We start from the raw sequence: 18,883 nt of genomic DNA, 5'->3' as shown, positions 1-18,883 counted from the left end.
CCTAGCATATTGCAGTTAGTACACTTTAAAGGTGGATTTCTGTATTTCTTCTTGTTATTGTAACCACTATTATTGTTGCTAGTATTGCTGGTTTTACTCACAAAAGCAGATGATTGATTTTTAACAGAGTTATTGGAATGTAACCTATGAGACTCATCTCTAGAAATAATAGAGAAAGAAGTTTTAACATTAGGAACATGATCAGATGTAAGAATTTGACTTCTAATAGGCACATACACATCATCTAGACCCATTAAGAACTGCATGAGTTTCAAAAATTGATTATGTTCTTGAAAAGATTTATTAGCAGACACTATATCATCAATTTTAATCATGTCATCAAAATGTCTTCACATAGCATTCAACTTATGATAATAATCAGACAAAGGTTGGCCAGCTTGACTACAAGAATTAATATTTTGATATAGATTAAAAGTAACAGAAGCATCAATTTTATCATAGGTTTCTTTTAACTCAGTCCAAACAGATTCAGCAGTCTTAGAGAAAATTTATCCATTATAAACATCTTCAGATAATGACATTAATATCCAAGTAAGCACAACAGAATTACATCTATCCCACTGACCATGAAGAACATCATCATCTTCATATTCAAACCTAGCACAAGAACCATCAATAAATCCTAGCTTATTTTTAGTTTGTAATGCAAGTTGGGATGGATCATGAAAGATTTTGTCTTGAAATGCCGATAAAGCACAGGACCACACATTATAATTTTCAGTTCCTCTCAATTTCTGTGTAATTAATGGTGGACCAGAAGTGTCACTAGGATGTAAATATAAAGGATCATTAAATTCAAGTTTGCTAATCTTGGTTGGACCAACAGTAGAATCACTATCAGACATAATGAAACACATATAACAAACAAATAAAGAGTAAACGCAAAACACATAAAACCGTAACAAATCCACGGTTCAGACACCTGTAAGGATAAGAAAAAAACCTCACTGGACTGGTTACTAACCAGGCAACCTGTAGAGATGATTTACAAGTAAAAAAATAGGTCAAGATCAATCTACGCTTGATCAGGTTTTCATAGATCTCAAGGATCTAGATCAAGAGTTGGGCGTAGAGATCAGGACAGGGTAAACGAAGGCACGAATAAACACGAGATTCCCCTTTGAAGACAAATCTGCAGCGGAAGAACAAGAAGATCAAGACGAACAAACCCTAATTTATCAAATTAGGGTTTCTCACCAAAAATCTTCTAATCAACAGCAAATCGACCCAAAACAGAATCCACAAGTCGTTGTCGTACCCAAACACAGTAGAAACAGTAATGCTTTCAACCGATCTTGAAAGAAACAATCGAAGAAAAGAAACCCTAACTTTCCAGATCTGAAAAATTAGAATCAATTGAACACCGGATCGAACGATATCAAGCCTTGCCGCTCTGATACCATAAACAGAAACAAGAAACTAAATCCTCCAATCACAGGAGATGAAAATCTCCAATCACAGGAGTTAAAAAAGTAATAAAACAATACAAGATCCTTACAATGATTCACACACAATCAACCTCACAGTAATCTCTCTTAAGCTATCAAAAAGATAACTATGAATACAGAGAACGAAAAAATATTAAACCCTAGAATGAATTTCACACAGTTACAGAGATAAAACAAATGAATTAAGATGATAAAAGAATAAATTAGATAACTTAAATAATAACTTAATTTCTTTTCTGGTCCCTCAAGTTCCAAATAGCTGTTCAGCAACAAAGTCTTTCTTTTAATACTTTGACCACCAAACTATCTTTCAGAAAATGACTGCAAGGACCCTGCAATTATTCTTAACCCAGAAATAAGAAGAAATACAAAAAAACATATGATCTTACATGTTTAGATTATGAATATGAATATAATTTTAACAGAATTAAAATTAGATTTAGAATTAGACAAGTTAAATTTATGTTTGGCCACTCATTGGTTAAACCGCACTATCACTTTGTTACTCTTTAAAATTAACAAAATTAGCTTTCAAAGTCAAAAGAATAATCGAACTATTTTTTTTTTACAAAAGAATTTTTGGTCTAACGGTATCAAAGTAACTTATTAACATGAGATTGTTGCTTTGACTCTATGGACAATTAAAAAGTGTGTGTTCTTGCTATTTAAAAAAGAAAATAACACTACTTTTTTTATTGGTGTGTATGGACGGGGGAGGGGGAAAAGAAGGACTAGTATTTTGTCAACACTAATGCTGTATTTTCAAGATTTTTTTTGAATGGAAAGGAAAGAAAATAGACGGATTAAAAAATAATAATGATTCTCGAGTTTTTATTTTTAGCGGAAAGAAAATGATAGTAGATGATTAAGAAGGATAGTACGTTATGTTTTTGTTAAGAAAACTCTCCGCCCATATTTGAACGGATTGTGAATGATAGCAAAACACTCTCATCCCCTTTCTTTCCATTCTTTTCAGCTCAGAAAAAAAAACACGAGAATACAGCGTAAAAGTCTAAAAGTGAAAACTATTAAATAATAATAATAATAATAATAATAATAATAATAATAATAATAATAATAATAATAATAATAATAATAATAATAATAATAATAATAATAATAATAATAATAATAATAATAGTTAAGAGAAATTAGAGAACTACGAAGTGCTGGTGATGATCATGGTGGAGCTTGAATGTTGCGGTTGGAGGGGTCAAATTTTTTCTAATGTGTGATACGATTTTTAGCAAGAAAAAAAGCTAACTTTGGTGGACAAAATTGCATATTCTATACACATCTTAGGTGACAATATCGATCCTGATTATACATATCTAAGTTACCTTCTTAAACATTAGTTTTAAAACTGATTTCAAGGTAAAAACGCCCAAGAGATATGAAATAATTAGGTAGATTGTTGATGAAAACAAAATCTGCGCACCTTCACCATTTTCGTCATATCTTCTTCAAAGGACTACAAAATACCATTACTTACTGAAACTTTAGAGGGGCGAGAGCCCCTCCTGCCCTAATAAAGCTCCGCCCCTAGTAATGACTATGGATAAATATCATGGCTAATGCGTTCGTACTTTTCAGATGTCATTAGCATTAAGATTTACGATAATTGTATAGTCATACCAATGGCATGAGAAAATCTCTAAAATTGAGACCGCTAGTGAACCGGTACTAGTACCGATAATCGAATCGATAGAGATTCAGTTTCGGTTCTTGGTAAATGAGTTTGTTTCGGCACAAACGTGATCGGGATTGGTATCGGTTCGGTTCGGAGAAATCGAATAATACTATATTTGTATATCACAAGTATTTTTTTGAACGACGATATCGACATCGAATGCTCTCATTTGCACCCACACACACTCTGTATGTTTAGCTAAAATTTTAGGTTTATTTTGACTAGAAAAAACACAAGTATGCTCAATGTTTAACGAACCAAAGCATACTATCAAGTAGGAAACGTTTTTGAGTAGTTTTCCAAATGCCAATGCCTAGCTCATATATTATTGAAGTTTTATATTAAATATGTCATCAATTTTTTGGAACGACCTTTCGGTATAGGTTTTTATGCTGTCTGTATTTTTCTTCCATTGTGCGGGATAATGAGTTTTTTCCTTTTTTTTTGTATGTTGTCTGTACTTGTCGTCAATGCCAAAATTTGTTGTGAAATTTCGATTTCATGTGGTACAATCCAAAATAACTGGTACATAATTACTTCGATTCAGTGGAAGTCATCTTTCTTCAAAAGCCGTTGACTCTGCGATTGAATAATCGAAGGTGAATCAATCAGACAAGAGAAAAATTAGTCTCTTTACTAACCGAACCCTGAGTTCGGAAGTCTTCGTCAAGTCAGTTTGGGGGGTGTGAACACACTTGCGCGAATTCGGGTAACGGCGGGCTCCATTTTCCTCTTTTGGGGTAGCTAAGAACGATGTCTTTCTCTACCGGGCCCTTCTTCCGGCCCATCGGGCTCTCGGAGGATTCCTTCGGCATCAATGTGTTGTTGGAAAGCTGGCCAACTAACACAAAATTTATGCGATGCCTTCGAATCTAGCCTCCCGGTCAGTCATTATCCCGAAAGCCCTAAGAGATGCATTGAAAAGAAGGTCGGATTAACCCCGAAAAAGTGATTCAAATTTGGATTTGACCTAAAGTTTTAGTTTCAGTTTTGGTCAATTTCAATTTTGGTGCAAACCAGATAGGGGAGGTTCGATTTTTACATCAATCTCATCCCTATGGTAATGTACGTTATCAATCTTTATGGTTACAATTAACAAGATCCTTAAATTTATGAGATTTAAGATTGTGCTAATGTATATTTATGTCATATTTGAGTTTATAAATATTTTGGATTGTCTGCACACACTTTATGTTCATATATATTCTGTGTTGTGCTAATGTATATTTCCGTGTATTCTTAGCTCAGGCTTTATTCTTTGTTCATGGTTATGTATGCTCAACTAATAACCTGATTGTATACTATACTATATTCTTTATACTTAATATATAAATAAATTGCTTGCTTTTCAAAAAAAAAAAAAAAAAAAAAAAAAAAGATTGTATTGAAAACTTCAAATTTAAAATGAAGCCTTATCATATCAATACGTCTTTATGATTTTTTTCGGCTTCAAGGGCCATATGACCTTGTACTATGAGTAAGACTGTCACATAGCTCGCACCTTAGCATTCCTTATGGGTATTATTCGACCCTCTTTCCTAATTCATGCACGGGTCTTATATGACAATCACCATCTGTAGCTCGTTCTGGGTCTTTAACCCAAACTAGGACTAGACATGGAAAAACTCGATCAACGTCTGTATTACGCACTCGGGCCAATCTACTACACGCTAATAATGGTATTTCGAATTTAATATCCTACAAAGAAATTGGTTGAACGTTTGATCGAATGAGGAATTATAACAAAAAAGTGCTCTCTGAAACGAATGTGAGAGAAGCAACGCGGGGATATAGCAACTAAGCAAATGGGTTCTCCTTTTATCAAAAAACATTCTATGAACGAATTCCTTCATAGCCTTTATAGAGTATAAAAAATGGGAGCAAGCCTTTGGTATCCTGTTCTAGATGAACGTAGTTGTACATAAATCCAGAGTAATAGCGTGACGAACCAAAAAGTCTCCAAATAATTTAACCGAAAAAAGGGAGACAGTTCAACTTTGTTAATAGCGTTGCTCTGTATTTCCGTAGATAGAAAGCGGTGTTCCCCTTGTATCCAAAATAAGTAGAATAATGAAATTCTCTCTAAGAGCTGCTGAATTAACGACTCTATTAGAAAACAGAATTAACAACACTGTTGATCGAAAATAGTTACGTAATAATTCGATTAGACCACCTAGTAAAGCTCAATTGTAGCATCCAACTAGATATATTTGTAAAAAAATTCTTTATATTTATAGAAAACCTCTTTCCTCATAATATTAGGTGAATGAACTTTAACTATACCAACTAACTAAGGGTACTAAAACTGAAAACTCATGAAACCATGAGTCCTTTGTCACAAAATATTCATACATATATATTTATTATTATTATTATTATATTATTATTTAGTGTTCAATTATTTGTGTACGTTGCCCGCGTTTTCTTATCGATTAAGTTCAGTTAGGTAATGCTTCTGCTTTTTGAATTCCCTCCCTCTTTACTGTTATGGTTTCATCTGTTTCTTTTTAAAGCATAAGCTTTCTTCATCAAAAAACCTCTCTTTTTGCAACTAGCAAATCTTCCACTACCATCATATAAAGCAACTTTTTCTATATAACTTTAAACTTCAATTATTTTTCTAACTTCATCAACATAATCATCTGTTACTTTTTAGTCATCAAAAATTGTAGTCATCTGTATGTCTACTGTCTACTAGTCCATAAAAGTTGAGAAAGGTGAGAGTTCAAGTGTTTAAAAAGATTAATCCATCATATTTGATCTTAAGTAGACTCCAATTATTCCTAAGTGTGTTTGTGTTCTTCAAGTAGAGTAATTAATTTTCTTGTATTTTGTTAGTTGTGAGTTTAAGAAACAATGGCTTACAACCGAAGAGGGTCCGAAAAGCAGCAGTCGCCTGCGCGGCTGCTGCGGACTCAAACAACCGGTAATTTGGGAATCGAGTCTATGATGGATAGTGAAGTTGTTCCTTCATCTCTTGTTCAAATTGCGCCTATTCTTCGTGTTGCTAATGAAGTTGAGGCAACCAATCCACGAGTTGCATACCTTTGTAAGTTCCTATTTGTGCTTATATAGTTATATTTGTTATTTGTACAAATTTGTATGATTAAAAAAGCTATTTAGATCATTTTATCATGTAACCATTCGAGTCATTCTACGGTCCCCTGACTCTGAATAAATAATAAAATAAATATGTGAATTCTTCTATAGCTGAGTTCCTATATATGTTCCAAGTGAATATTGTTCAACATTAGAAAGGAAACATCCTTAATTTGGTGGGACCGTTTCCTAGTAAATGGTTTTCCCACCAGACCGTTTGATAGGTTACTTTAGTTTGCCGGTTGGTTGGCTAGGTTTGGATTTTCTGGTGTATCGGTTGTAGTTGTTGTGATCTTTGGATCGGTTAATATTATCGTTTTTCTCGACCAAAAAAAAAAAAAAAAAAAAAAAAATAATTTGTAGTGAACTCGCTTTGTATACTAAAATGTAATACTATAAAGCATTTCTGTGTATGCACTCAGGTCGAGTCCACGCGCTCGAAAAAGCTCATAAACTTGATCCGAAATCAAGTGGGCGTGGTGTTCGCCAATTTAAGACTTCCCTACTTCTACGCCTAGAGAAGGTATGTAAAATTTATTTTATATGTATATTTATAAATACACGTGAAATACTAGTATTGTTACTCAAGTTGTTAAAAGAAACATATGACGTGTTTATTACATGTTTTAGGAAAAAAATACAACATTAGAAGCACGAACAAAAAGTAGTGATGCTCGTGAAATGCAGAGTTTTTATCAACATTATTACAGGAAGTACATTCAAGCCTTAGAAAATGCTGAAAAAACTGACCGGTACAAGTATCTTTTAATCTATCAATATAAATATAAATACAAATAATATATAATATATGTCTTGTGATATTGGTTAATCGTTTAATGAGACGTGAAAATGTGATTCTGATATTAGGACTCGGCTTACAAAAGCTTATCAGACTGCTGCAGTTCTATTTGAAGTTTTGAAAGCGGTTAATATCACTGAGTCTGTAGACGTAGCAAAAGAGGTATACTTTTTAGATTTAATATTTTCATTCGATTATTATGAGTACATGTTTATGAAATTTTAATGAATTATTTGTAGATTTTGGAAACTCATAATGAAGTTGCTGAAAAAACAGAGATGTATACTCCTTACAACATACTTCCACTTGACCCTGATAGCGCAAATCAACCAATAATGAGATTTCCAGAGGTTAGTTTCATAATTTTTGTAGAATAACCTTAAATCTTCTAATAATATTAAAGGTGGCAATATGGTCGGGTCAGGTAACCTGTAATCACTCGATTTTTTATCTTATAATTATTGTAGATTCAAGCTTCGGTGTCCGCGCTACGTAATACCAGGGGACTTCCTTGGCCCAAGGGCTACAAAAAGAAAGCACATGATGACATTCTCGATTGGCTACAAGCTATGTTCGGTTTTCAGGTTTTTTTATTACTAGTTCGTTACAACGTCTAATATATTATGATCGCTCTTTTATAATGTGACTTATTCGGTTCACAGAAAGATAATGTCTCGAATCAGAGAGAGCACTTAATCTTGTTACTCGCAAATGTTCACATTCGTCAATTTCCAAACCCTGACCAACCACCAAAGGTATTACTATTATACTTCAAATATATCATTATGATATATCATAATTGACATATATTAAAAAATGTTGATGCTTAATACGTTTTCTCATCACGTTCTTTCGAAAAAGCTGGATGATCGTGCGGTTACTGAAGTTATGAAGAAACTTTTCAAGAATTATAAAAAGTGGTGCAAATATTTGGGTCGCAAAAGTAGTCTTTGGTAAGTCGATCTTTATGTAGTCTATCAATAAACAATTTGGGTCGCAAACGATATGAATATTATAACTATATTGCTTTAATATTCTTCGTATACAGGTTGCCAAATATTCAACAAGAAGTGCAACAGAGGAAATTGTTGTACATGGGTCTATATCTACTCATATGGGGTGAAGCTGCAAACTTGAGATTTATGCCCGAATGTCTTTGCTATATCTATCATCATGTATGCTGTGTGTGATTATGTTTAATATATAATAAATCTGTATATGTATACGTTCATTCGTGTGTTAAAGTTTATTTTTTTACATAGATGGCATATGAAGTTTATGCTATTCTGGCTGGTAGTGTTAGTCCTGTGACCGGCGAGTATATTAAACCGGCATATAGTGGTGAAAAAGAGGCGTTCTTGCGCAAAGTAGTGACTCCTATCTACAATACAATAGCACAGGTTCAATTAATTTTTGATTTTTGTATTACAGTTTTCAGTTTATATATGCTTATATTATTGTTATTAATTATTGTCATGTACAGGAAGCTAAAAAAAGTAAAGGGGGAAGATCAAAACACTCTCAGTGGCGAAACTACGATGATCTAAACGAATACTTCTGGTATCATTCTGTTAGTTCATTTATGTATTTAACGGTTTTTTAGCAATTAAAATTAATTTATTGATTGGTATAATATTTGCAGGTCAATTGAATGTTTTCGTCTGGGATGGCCAATGCGTCAGACAGATGATACTTATTTCTTTTGTCAGTCTGATGAAGACGTAAGTATAGATGCATGCTTTCTCTTTGATTCTATCTTTTTTTTTTTCTTGAGAAAAAACAGAAATTTGAATAGATAACATCAGAAAGATCTAAAGATACAACTGATACAGACCACCGTGGTCTATTGTACACAACCATATCTGAATGTGTTGATGCATATTTGTATGGCCGTCGCTGGGCGAATAACGTTTAATTTAATATTACATTGTACACCTAGTTTATGTACACGCGTGAAACTGATCAGTTACATGAGCATATGTAATTGTTGGCCCATAATGTCTAGCTGCCCATTCGTGTTAATGAGCCCCATTAGGGTTAATGTTTAGTTTGCCTATAAATATCAGTTTCATGCGTTCTTTAGGGTTAAGAGATAAGAGTCTAAACCCTAATTGGTAGTCGTTTTGGGCCTGTGCATAGGGGAGATCATGCTCGATCTCCCCTGGCCACCGATGTTTCTCTGTTTAATCAATCTTGTAAGCTCAACGTTTATATATCAATAATATTGATTAATTTTGATACATCGTGTTTATCTCTTCCGTCTTTGATCCTTGTTCCTCGTATAATGTTGTTAATGATCCTTAATCGGACCAACAGAATGCTAGTTTAATTGTGATGTTTATTGTTGATTTCAGATGAAAAAAGCTGCTGCAAGTGAAAAACCTACTACAACTGATCACTTCATTGGAAAAAACAACTTTGTTGAGATAGATTCGTATTGGCATATATTTAGGAGTTTCGATCGGATGTGGAGCTTTTTCATTTTGTGTTTACAGGTAATTTTTTCTTATAATCCTTCTGTCATACTACATACCCCTACCTTTTTGTCTTATTAACTCAATTCTTTAATGCTTAATTAAGGCGATGATTATTATAGCATGGAACGGATCGGGTGAACTAAGTTCAATTTTTGATGGAACCGTGTTTAAGAAAGTTTTGAGCGTCTTCATAACAGCAGCCGTCTTGAAACTTATACAAGGTAACCAATAATTCTATATGCATATGTATGTACTTTTAGTTAAAGATGTAATCATATTCTTACCTCCAAATTTTGCAGCCGTAATTGATGTAATTATGATGTGGAAAGCGAGATTTAACATGACATTTCATGTTAAACTTCGTTATATACTTAAGGTTCTTTCGGCCGCAGCTTGGGTGGTAGTTTTACCGATAACATATTCATACAGTTGGAAACATCCTTCTGGTTTTGAAGAGACAGTTAAAAACTGGTTTGGAAACGGAAAAAGTGCACCTTCTTTATTCATTATAGCGGTTATTGTTTACTTATCTCCAAATATTCTTTCTGGACTATTATTCCTTCTGCCCATTATACGTCGAAATCTAGAGAAATCGGACTACAAAATTGTCAAGTTCATGATGTGGTGGTCTCAGGTGATTAAAACACACCAAGTTCACATTTGCAATGCATATATTGGATTCAGTATGAAGTTTATTATAATATTCTAATACGCCGTTATATTTTGCAGCTTTCACTTTATGTTGGGAGGGGAATGCACGAAGACTCTTTGTCTCTGGTCAAGTACGAATTACGTTAAATATGCGTGTCCTCATCGGTCGAATTAGTTTTACGTCGCTTAAATTAATGATTTATTTCTTTAGGTACACCTTATTCTGGGTTCTACTCATAATGGCAAAGTTAGCTTTCAGTTACTACTTAGAGGTGCTTCTCTTGTTCCTCATATTTTTTCTTTTCAAAAAAAAAAAAAAAAAAAAAAAAAAAAAAAAAAAAAAAAAAATCATGCATTTTTATGATATTTTGAAAATTACATACCGCAGATACGGCCTCTAGTGGGCCCAACAAAGAAAATTATACAACTTCAGATAAGACGGTATCAATGGCATGAGTTCTTCCCTCAAGGTAAACGGTCAAACGCGTCAACAAATAAGTTTTTCTCTGTTCGCTAGGGAATATAGAGTTACATAAATAACTCCTCTATGTTTATGCATATACATACATTGGAAGCATATAATAAAGAAGTCCATTTTTTTTTATTTTCAGCTAAAAGCAATACTGGTGTTGTGGTTGCACTTTGGGCTCCTATCATTCTTGTACGTTATATTAATTTCAGTTATTCCTATTATATTAACACCAATACCTTTGCCCCCAAAACTTGTGTTAAATTTTGATTTTTTTTTTTTTTTTCTAACTTTTGCAGGTCTACTTCATGGACACTCAAATATGGTATGCCATATTCTCCACAATATTTGGTGGTGTTTATGGTGCTTTTCGACGTCTTGGAGAGGTTCGTACTTCAATTGGCATCAATTATCTTTTCATATATTATTTTATCGTATTAACGTTTGGGTCTGTAGATTCGAACTTTAGGGATGTTGAGAAGCCGATTTCAATCACTGCCAGGTGCTTTTAATGACTGCTTAATTCCAGCCGAAAATACTGAAAGGGCTAAAAAGGGACTCAAGGCTAGTCTATCACGTCGATTTTCTAAGGTACAGTTTATTTTTATTTATTTAATTTTTTTTTTTTTAACTTTTGGTTCATTTGCATATAGTATATCAGAGTACTACATTACCTTGAGTTTGTATTTTTAGGAACCAACTAATAAAGCGCAGACGGCAAGGTTTGCACAACTGTGGAACAAAATCATTACAAGTTTCAGGGAGGAAGATTTGATAAGTAATAGGTAGGTATTTTGATTTAAAAAAAAAAAGATTATATATATTTTAATAATTTTCAGTTGGTACTAATTTATACTTGCATTTTTATTTGTCAGAGAAATGGATCTTTTACTCATGCCATGTTGGGCTGATTTTGAATTGAATCTTATACAATGGCCTCCATTTTTACTTGCTAGCAAGGTAATTAATTTCTTAAACTTTTTTTATTCCTGAAATATGAAAGATATATATATATATATATATATATATATATATATATATATATGTTGACTAGTCAACGATACTATGCAGCTTCCGATAGCTTTGGACATGGCGAAAGATAGTAAAGGTAAAGACCGTGATCGTGAACGAGAACTGCAAAAGAGGCTAAATGCAGATGGTTATATGCTTTGTGCTGTTCAGGAATGCTATGCAACATGCAAAAATGTTTTAAATTCTCTTATCGCTGGGGAACATGAAAAGGCGTATGTTACGCAACCCGCTCATTTTACCATCTCTAGTACATGTATTAGATGCGATGTTTATGTTAATTGATTGTGTATGATTGTTTTCCAGAGTTATCACACAGATTTTCGATAAAGTTGACCGTCACATAAATGAGGGTGATCTCGTAAAGGTGTCGGATATGAGTGCCCTGCCTATCCTCACTGATCATTTCATCCGGCTTATCGAACTTTTGGTAAAAAAAAAACTACCTCATTATATTTTCTTTATTTTTTTTTCCTTATGAAGCTAATGTTAAATCCTGATTAAAATATTCGTCTACAGAAAACAAATAAAGCAAGTGACAAGGATAACATCGTAATTGTGCTACAAAACATGCTGGAAGTGGTGAATAGAGACATATTCGGCGAGCCAGATTCTAGGTCGAATGAAATAGAACCAAAGTTTTTAAAAATGTTTTCACATATATTAATTATTATTAATATATTTAATATGTCCATTTCATTTATCATGTAGCTTGCTGGATCACAAGGCTTTTGCAGAACTTAATTTTCCTGTAACACAAGTGACAGAACCTTGGGAAGAAAAAGTAAGTGGTCTTTTTTTTTTTATAAAAAACTCTATTTCCATAATAACCGATTCTTATAACTTACATATCAAGGCCATAGCTGAAATTTTAGCATCGGTTTGTATGATGTGTCAGTGGTCTGTAATAGTTTTAGTTTGTTTCATTTAGTTGTGTATTGTTGTAATGTTTTTGAATTGTTTAGGGTCTAGATCAATTGCTTGTCATATAGACCGATAGGGTCTTATCAATCAGACTTAGAGTCTGAATCAATTGCAACACTTTAGATCTCATATAATCTATTTTCATAAAAATTCTTGTTTCATTGCCATAAAAAAGGCCATAGCTGAAATTTTAGACAAATTTTCTTTAATTATTGTATCATATTATTAAACCATGCTTGTTGTTGTTGCCTGCAGATCAGAAGGCTACATCTTTTGCTTACCGAGAAAGAATCTGCAATGGATGTACCATCAAACTTAGAAGCTAGAAGACGTATATCGTTCTTCTCAAACTCATTGTTTATGGACATGCCTATGCCTCCCAAAGTTAGAAACATGATTTCTTTTTCGTAAGTTTGAATAATTCGAATGGTTCATTTTAATGATGTAGTAGTGTTCTCGTATAATAAAAAATTAATTATACTTTTGGAATTTTAGGGTATTGACTCCGTACTACAACGAAGATGTTCTTTTCTCAATGGATACGTTAGAAAAGCCGAATGAAGATGAAGTTTCCATTCTTTTCTACTTGCAGAAAATTTTCCCTGGTGATTTTATTTTCTTACTTATATATAAGTTATATTATTATATTTTATTCGCTATTACTTTCTACATTCGACACTTATATATAAATTCCTCAGACGAATGGTACAATTTTCTTGAGCGGGTGGAACATAGCAACGAAGATGAAATGAAAGGAAATCCAGATTCAGAAGAAAAACTTCGCCTTTGGGCATCTTATAGAGGCCAAACTCTTACTAAAACGGGTATAAGTCAACCATTTATTTAAAATAAAATTATTATATTGTTTCTTAAGTGGATTTTCCTATAAGTTATACATTTATTTATATGTTAACTTAATTTTATGATAATCATTTTTTATTTTCTAAACAAAAAATTTATGTAGTGCGTGGCATGATGTATTATCGACAAGCATTTGAACTTCAAGCTTTCCTTGACATGGCAACTGATGATGGTACTTGTGACCGCTAATATCATTTTCAACAAATTTGTTCATGATATATATGAATATAATATATAATATAACGCATGTTGTATAACCTTTAATCATTGTTGCAGACTTAATGAAAGGGAACAAGGCTTCTGACATTAACATTAACACAGCACAGTGTCAAGCAGTCGCAGATATGAAGTTCACATATGTCGTCTCATGTCAGCAATACGGAATCCAGAAACGATCAAAAGATCCTCGTGCAGTTGACATTTTAAGGCTTATGACAACGTAAAACTTGGCCATTTATTTAACTTCATTTTATCTTTCAAGTATTACTTCTATATTTATTAACCAATGTGTAATTTAGGTATCCTTCACTTCGAGTTTCTTATATTGATGAGGTCGAAAACCCCAACAACGATGAATCAGAAAATGTGACCGAAAAAGTTTCTTACTATTCGGTTCTTGTGAAAGCTGTACCTAAGTCTCCAGACGCGTCTGACCAAGACCAGAACTTAGATCAGGTATTATATCTTATAAATTGATTCCATTATCTTAAGGAACTAGGAAGCATATTGATAATTAGGCCCGACCCGTTTCGACCCAACCTGACCCATTTAGACCCGACTCGTTAGAAAAAATCTGACCCGTTTGAACCATGACCTGTTTCGATCTAAACCTGTTTTGACCCGTTCTAATATCTAGCTTGTTTCACCCATGACCTGTTTCGAACCAAAACCCGTTTGACCCGTTACTCAACCCGACCTGTTTTCATTCAGGGTATAAATAAAATTAAGCAACTATGACATTTTCCTTGTTCAGGTAATATATAAAATAAAACTTCCGGGACCCGCCATATTGGGTGAGGGAAAACCAGAGAACCAAAATCATGCAATCATTTTCACGCGGGGAGAAGGTTTGCAGACGATAGACATGAACCAGGTACTCTATATATTTTTCAGAATTTTATAGTATGTAATAGTAGTTTTGTAGCCCGAAATAAAGTTGTTTATTGTGTTATTAACAGGACAATTACATGGAAGAAGCTTTTAAAATGAGAAATTTGCTTCAAGAGTTTTTAACAAAACATGGTGTCAGGACTCCAACTATACTTGGACTCAGGGAGCATATATTTACTGGCAGGTGAATAATCATTCTTTGTTAAATAAAAAAAAAAAAGAAAGAAAAAAAAAACATTGCTTTATTTCTGATTAGTGATCTTTTTTATGCTGTTTTGTGCTTTTAGTGTTTCTTCTCTTGCATGGTTCATGTCAAATCAGGAGACTAGTTTTGTAACAATTGGACAAAGATTGCTAGCTAACCCATTAAAGTAAGTTTCAAGATTGACCCTTTTCAATTGATAGATTCATAATTTGATATTTATATAATTTAAACAGTCTAAAATTTCATATATCTTATTTATGTGTTCCAAATCATTCAGGGTTAGGTTTCACTATGGGCATCCTGATGTGTTCGAAAGACTATTTCACTTGACCAGAGGCGGCATCAGCAAAGCTTCAAAAATCGTTAACCTGAGCGAAGACATATTTGCAGGTATCAAAACACTTCGTATTTTTTTTTATTCATTTTTTTAATATTATAAGGTGGTTCACATTATGTTTACTTATTTCAGGTTTCAATTCGACATTGCGTGGAGGAAATGTTACTCATCACGAATACATACAAGTTGGTAAGGGAAGAGATGTCGGTCTCAACCAGATCTCGTTGTTTGAGGCGAAGATAGCGAATGGAAACGGGGAACAAACGATGAGTCGTGATGTATATAGGCTTGGACACCGTTTTGATTTCTTTCGAATGCTTTCATGCTATTTTACTACTGTAGGATTCTATTTTAACACACTGGTAAGAGTTGACTTATGCAGTCTTTACGCGATCTTGGATGTAGCAATTTGGGTAGGTCGGGTCATATCAAAATGGGTAAAAAATTTCGTATGGGTTGAATTTATGAGGAACACTTAATTTTGTCCAAGCCTCTAAAATTATTATAAATCGGGTAAACAGATAAGGTTTTTACTTGGATGTACGCGGCCTAATAAGTGAAGTTTGAACACGCGACCTCTTGTGAGGATATCAGGACCCCAACTGCTAGGCTATATTGGATGATTCTCTAAAATTATTACGTTCAAATTATTTTTTTAAAATTATAATAATTCAACTTTGTGAATAAAATGATTTAGAACCTTCTAAGATAGCCTAGCAATTTTGAGCTTTTAAAAAAAAAAAAAAAAAAAAAAACCCTACCCAAATCAACTCGGTCATTTATTAGTGAACGGGTCAAAATTGCCACCATCCTTAAAGTTAGCATACACCATCTTATAACATAAACATCTTTTACATGGCAGCTCACCGTGATTATCGTATACGTATTTCTCTACGGCCGCCTTTATCTTGTACTTAGCGGACTCGAGAGACAGTTAAGTACAAATAAATCACTTATAAACGACAAACCTCTTCAAGTAGCCCTTGCATCTCAATCGTTCGTTCAGATCGGCTTTCTTATGGCTCTTCCAATGATAATGGAAATCGGACTCGAACGAGGGTTTCGTAGCGCACTAACAGATTTCGTTCTAATGCAACTACAATTAGCTTCTGTATTCTTCACATTTTCACTCGGAACAAAAACACATTATTACGGTCGAACTTTACTTCACGGTGGTGCACAATACAGAGCAACGGGCCGTGGATTTGTTGTTTTTCATGCCAAATTCGCAGAGAATTATAGACTATACTCGCGTAGTCACTTTGTTAAAGGAATCGAACTTCTTATTTTACTAATCGTGTATGAAATATTCGGTGAATCTTATAGAAGTTCGGTTGCGTATGTATTGATTACGGTATCGATGTGGTTTATGGTGGGGACGTGGCTTTTTGCGCCGTTTCTTTTTAACCCGTTGGGATTTGAATGGCAAAAAATTGTTGATGATTGGAACGATTGGAGTAAGTGGATAAGTAACCAAGGCGGGATTGGTGTATCAGCCGATAAAAGTTGGGAATCGTGGTGGGAAAAGGAACAAGAACATCTTCAATCTTCGAGTTTTCGGGGTACTGTTATGGAGATTTTGTTATCGCTTCGGTTTTTTATTTATCAGTTTGGACTTGTGTATCATCTCAATATCACAAACAGTAAAAGTTTTCTGGTATGTATTCCATCATTCAGTGTCTTAATCCCTCCAATTACTCAGTGAGTACTTGGATTTTGCAACTAGGGGAGAACCTGGCGAGTACTTGGTCAAACTCAGTCAAACTTGGTCAAAATCGGTCAAACTCGGGATTACGCGAAAAATCATCCAAAACTCGGAAAATCAGTTGAACTTGGTCAAAACTCGGTCAAAATCGGTCAAAGTCAAAGTTGGTCAACATCCAATCCAAGTACTCCCTGAGTTGCCAAGTACGCCTTAAAAAAGTCCCGAGTTACCAAGTACTCCTTAAAAAAGTCCCGACTGAGTACTCCCTAGTAGCGATTTTTGCAACATTGAGTCCCTCATATATACAACAAAAATTGACTTCAACTAAACAGTAACGATGATTTGTTTTGTAACTGCAGGTTTATGGGATATCGTGGCTTGTGATATTTGCAGGACTTGTTGTAATGAAGGTTGGTTAATATATTGAAAAGATGTTCTGTGTGTATCTTTTGATCCTTGTTTTGATTTGGTTTGTTTTGTGTTTGTTGTAGGGGGTGTCGTACTGTAAGAAATCGCTTAGTAACGATTATCAGCTTGCTTTTCGGCTAATCAAGGGATTAATCTTTGTCACTCTTTTTTCGATATTGATTACAATTATCGCGCAACCTCAGATGACTGTAAAGGATGTAATCGTATGTGTACTCGCTTTGATGCCTACTGGTTGGGGAATGCTTCTGGTGAGCAAACCCTTTATTAAAGTATACATCATTATAATATATATGAATACAATATGATTTGTTTTTTTATCGTGTTTTTTGTCCATCAGATTGCTCAAGCGATTAAGCCTTTCTTGAAACGAACTGGATTTTGGTCGTCTGTTAGAACGCTGGCACAATATTATGAAATGATCATGGGTTTGCTTCTGTTTACACCAGTTGCGTTTTTTGCTTGGTTCCCGTTTGTGTCAGAGTTTCAAACACGAATGCTGTTTAACCAAGCATTTAGTAGAGGTCTACAAATCCAACGTATTCTAGTTGGTGGACACAAGAAAGACAAATCACGCAACAACCATTATTGAAAAAAAATACTGTTTTGAATATGTATAGTAAAGTAATACATATACATATGTAGTATTATTACTTAGTCTTATATATATCTCAAGGATAATACAGTCATGCAGCTAATTTTCGCATCATTCTATGTTTTATTGATACTCGAGGTTATCAAAATCGCTATACTAAAGATCATCCATAAAATAACTACAACAGAACTCGGAATTACTCAGCGAGTACTCAATGTTTACAACTCGGCGAGTACTCGGTCAAACTAGGTCAAAACTCTGCCAAAACTCGGAAAATCGGTTAAAATCGGGATTACTCGGAATATCAGTTAAAACTCGGGATTAATCGGAAAAATGGTCATCATAGGAAAAATGGTCAAAACCAGTTCAAAATCCGTCAAAGTCAAAATTGGTCAACATCGGATCGGAGTACGCCCCAAGTTACCGAGTACTCAATAAAAAGTAAAAGTCCGAACCGAATACTCTCGAGTAACAATGTATTCAACCTTGCATAAAATTAACTTAAACAAAAAGTATAAAACAAAAATAACGTCCCACGTTTTGTTTTTATTAAGCAAAGTTGGATCATCATTCTGATTAATAGAAAGGGACAGTTAGAATTGCATCCTCTAACTTGCTAAATCTATGTTTGAAACTAAAAGTCTCAATAACAACTTGCACAACAGGTCCAGTTACAAACTAGAGTTAATTTCACATGCAGACTATAGACGATAATGATTCGAAAAAGATTTCACAAGAAAATACAGAAAAAAGTATAACGAGTTATTTAGAAAACAACAAACTCAAAAGACCAATAAGCCATGACACAATAGATCCAACAACCCAAAGTAGAAGGGCAAATGCGACAATACCAGCCAAAATGGTAAGAAAAGGGGGTCCTTGGGGAGTACTGGTATCACCACTCGTAATTGCATCTGTCTTCCCTATCGATTCTTCTGAAGGCTTGTTTGTAGCACGCACAAAAGGCAATCTTATACTTGTCACTAATTTTCCAGCATTTTTGAACCTTTAAAATTGATTAAAAAACTCATTCAATG

At 33.8% G+C, this 18,883-nt stretch overlaps 1 protein-coding gene across 1 annotated transcript; it reads left to right on the top strand.

Annotated features, from left to right (window-relative positions):
• Positions 1–5,860: 5,860 nt before the first annotated feature.
• On the top strand, positions 5,861–17,939 carry LOC139886594 (callose synthase 3-like). The gene is made up of 42 exons (XM_071870446.1): positions 5,861–6,208; positions 6,681–6,781; positions 6,889–7,010; positions 7,126–7,219; positions 7,297–7,407; positions 7,525–7,641; positions 7,720–7,812; positions 7,919–8,010; positions 8,106–8,232; positions 8,320–8,457; positions 8,541–8,617; positions 8,700–8,782; positions 9,422–9,552; positions 9,638–9,755; positions 9,834–10,168; positions 10,264–10,316; positions 10,397–10,457; positions 10,574–10,655; positions 10,797–10,846; positions 10,954–11,040; positions 11,111–11,245; positions 11,348–11,439; positions 11,530–11,614; positions 11,726–11,898; positions 11,990–12,113; positions 12,203–12,300; positions 12,395–12,467; positions 12,863–13,014; positions 13,103–13,212; positions 13,306–13,431; positions 13,572–13,640; positions 13,745–13,907; positions 13,987–14,143; positions 14,442–14,561; positions 14,647–14,762; positions 14,866–14,949; positions 15,061–15,173; positions 15,253–15,482; positions 15,983–16,777; positions 17,185–17,235; positions 17,317–17,502; positions 17,592–17,939. Exons 1-42 carry the CDS (start codon positions 6,016–6,018, stop codon positions 17,841–17,843), a joined length of 5,769 nt encoding a protein of 1,922 aa, XP_071726547.1. The 5' UTR covers positions 5,861–6,015; the 3' UTR covers positions 17,844–17,939.
• The last annotated feature ends 944 nt before the right edge of the window (positions 17,940–18,883 follow it).

The sequence above is a fragment of the Rutidosis leptorrhynchoides genome, chromosome 1 (genome assembly GCF_046630445.1).
Source record: "Rutidosis leptorrhynchoides isolate AG116_Rl617_1_P2 chromosome 1, CSIRO_AGI_Rlap_v1, whole genome shotgun sequence".
Classification (NCBI taxonomy): Eukaryota; Viridiplantae; Streptophyta; class Magnoliopsida; order Asterales; family Asteraceae; genus Rutidosis; species Rutidosis leptorrhynchoides.
The sequence above is the reverse complement of the archived record's forward strand: the minus strand, read 5'-3'. Positions and strand labels throughout refer to the sequence as shown.

Bases quoted from the DNA above. Each gene is read 5' to 3' on its own strand.
- LOC139886594 (XM_071870446.1), top strand. From the start codon at position 6,016: ATGGCTTACAACCGAAGAGGGTCCGAAAAGCAGCAGTCGCCTGCGCGG. The intron at 13,641-13,744 runs GTACTTGTGACC...TCATTGTTGCAG, and splicing joins TGACATGGCAACTGATGATG to ACTTAATGAAAGGGAACAAG. The intron at 14,144-14,441 runs GTATTATATCTT...TTCCTTGTTCAG, and splicing joins AAGACCAGAACTTAGATCAG to GTAATATATAAAATAAAACT.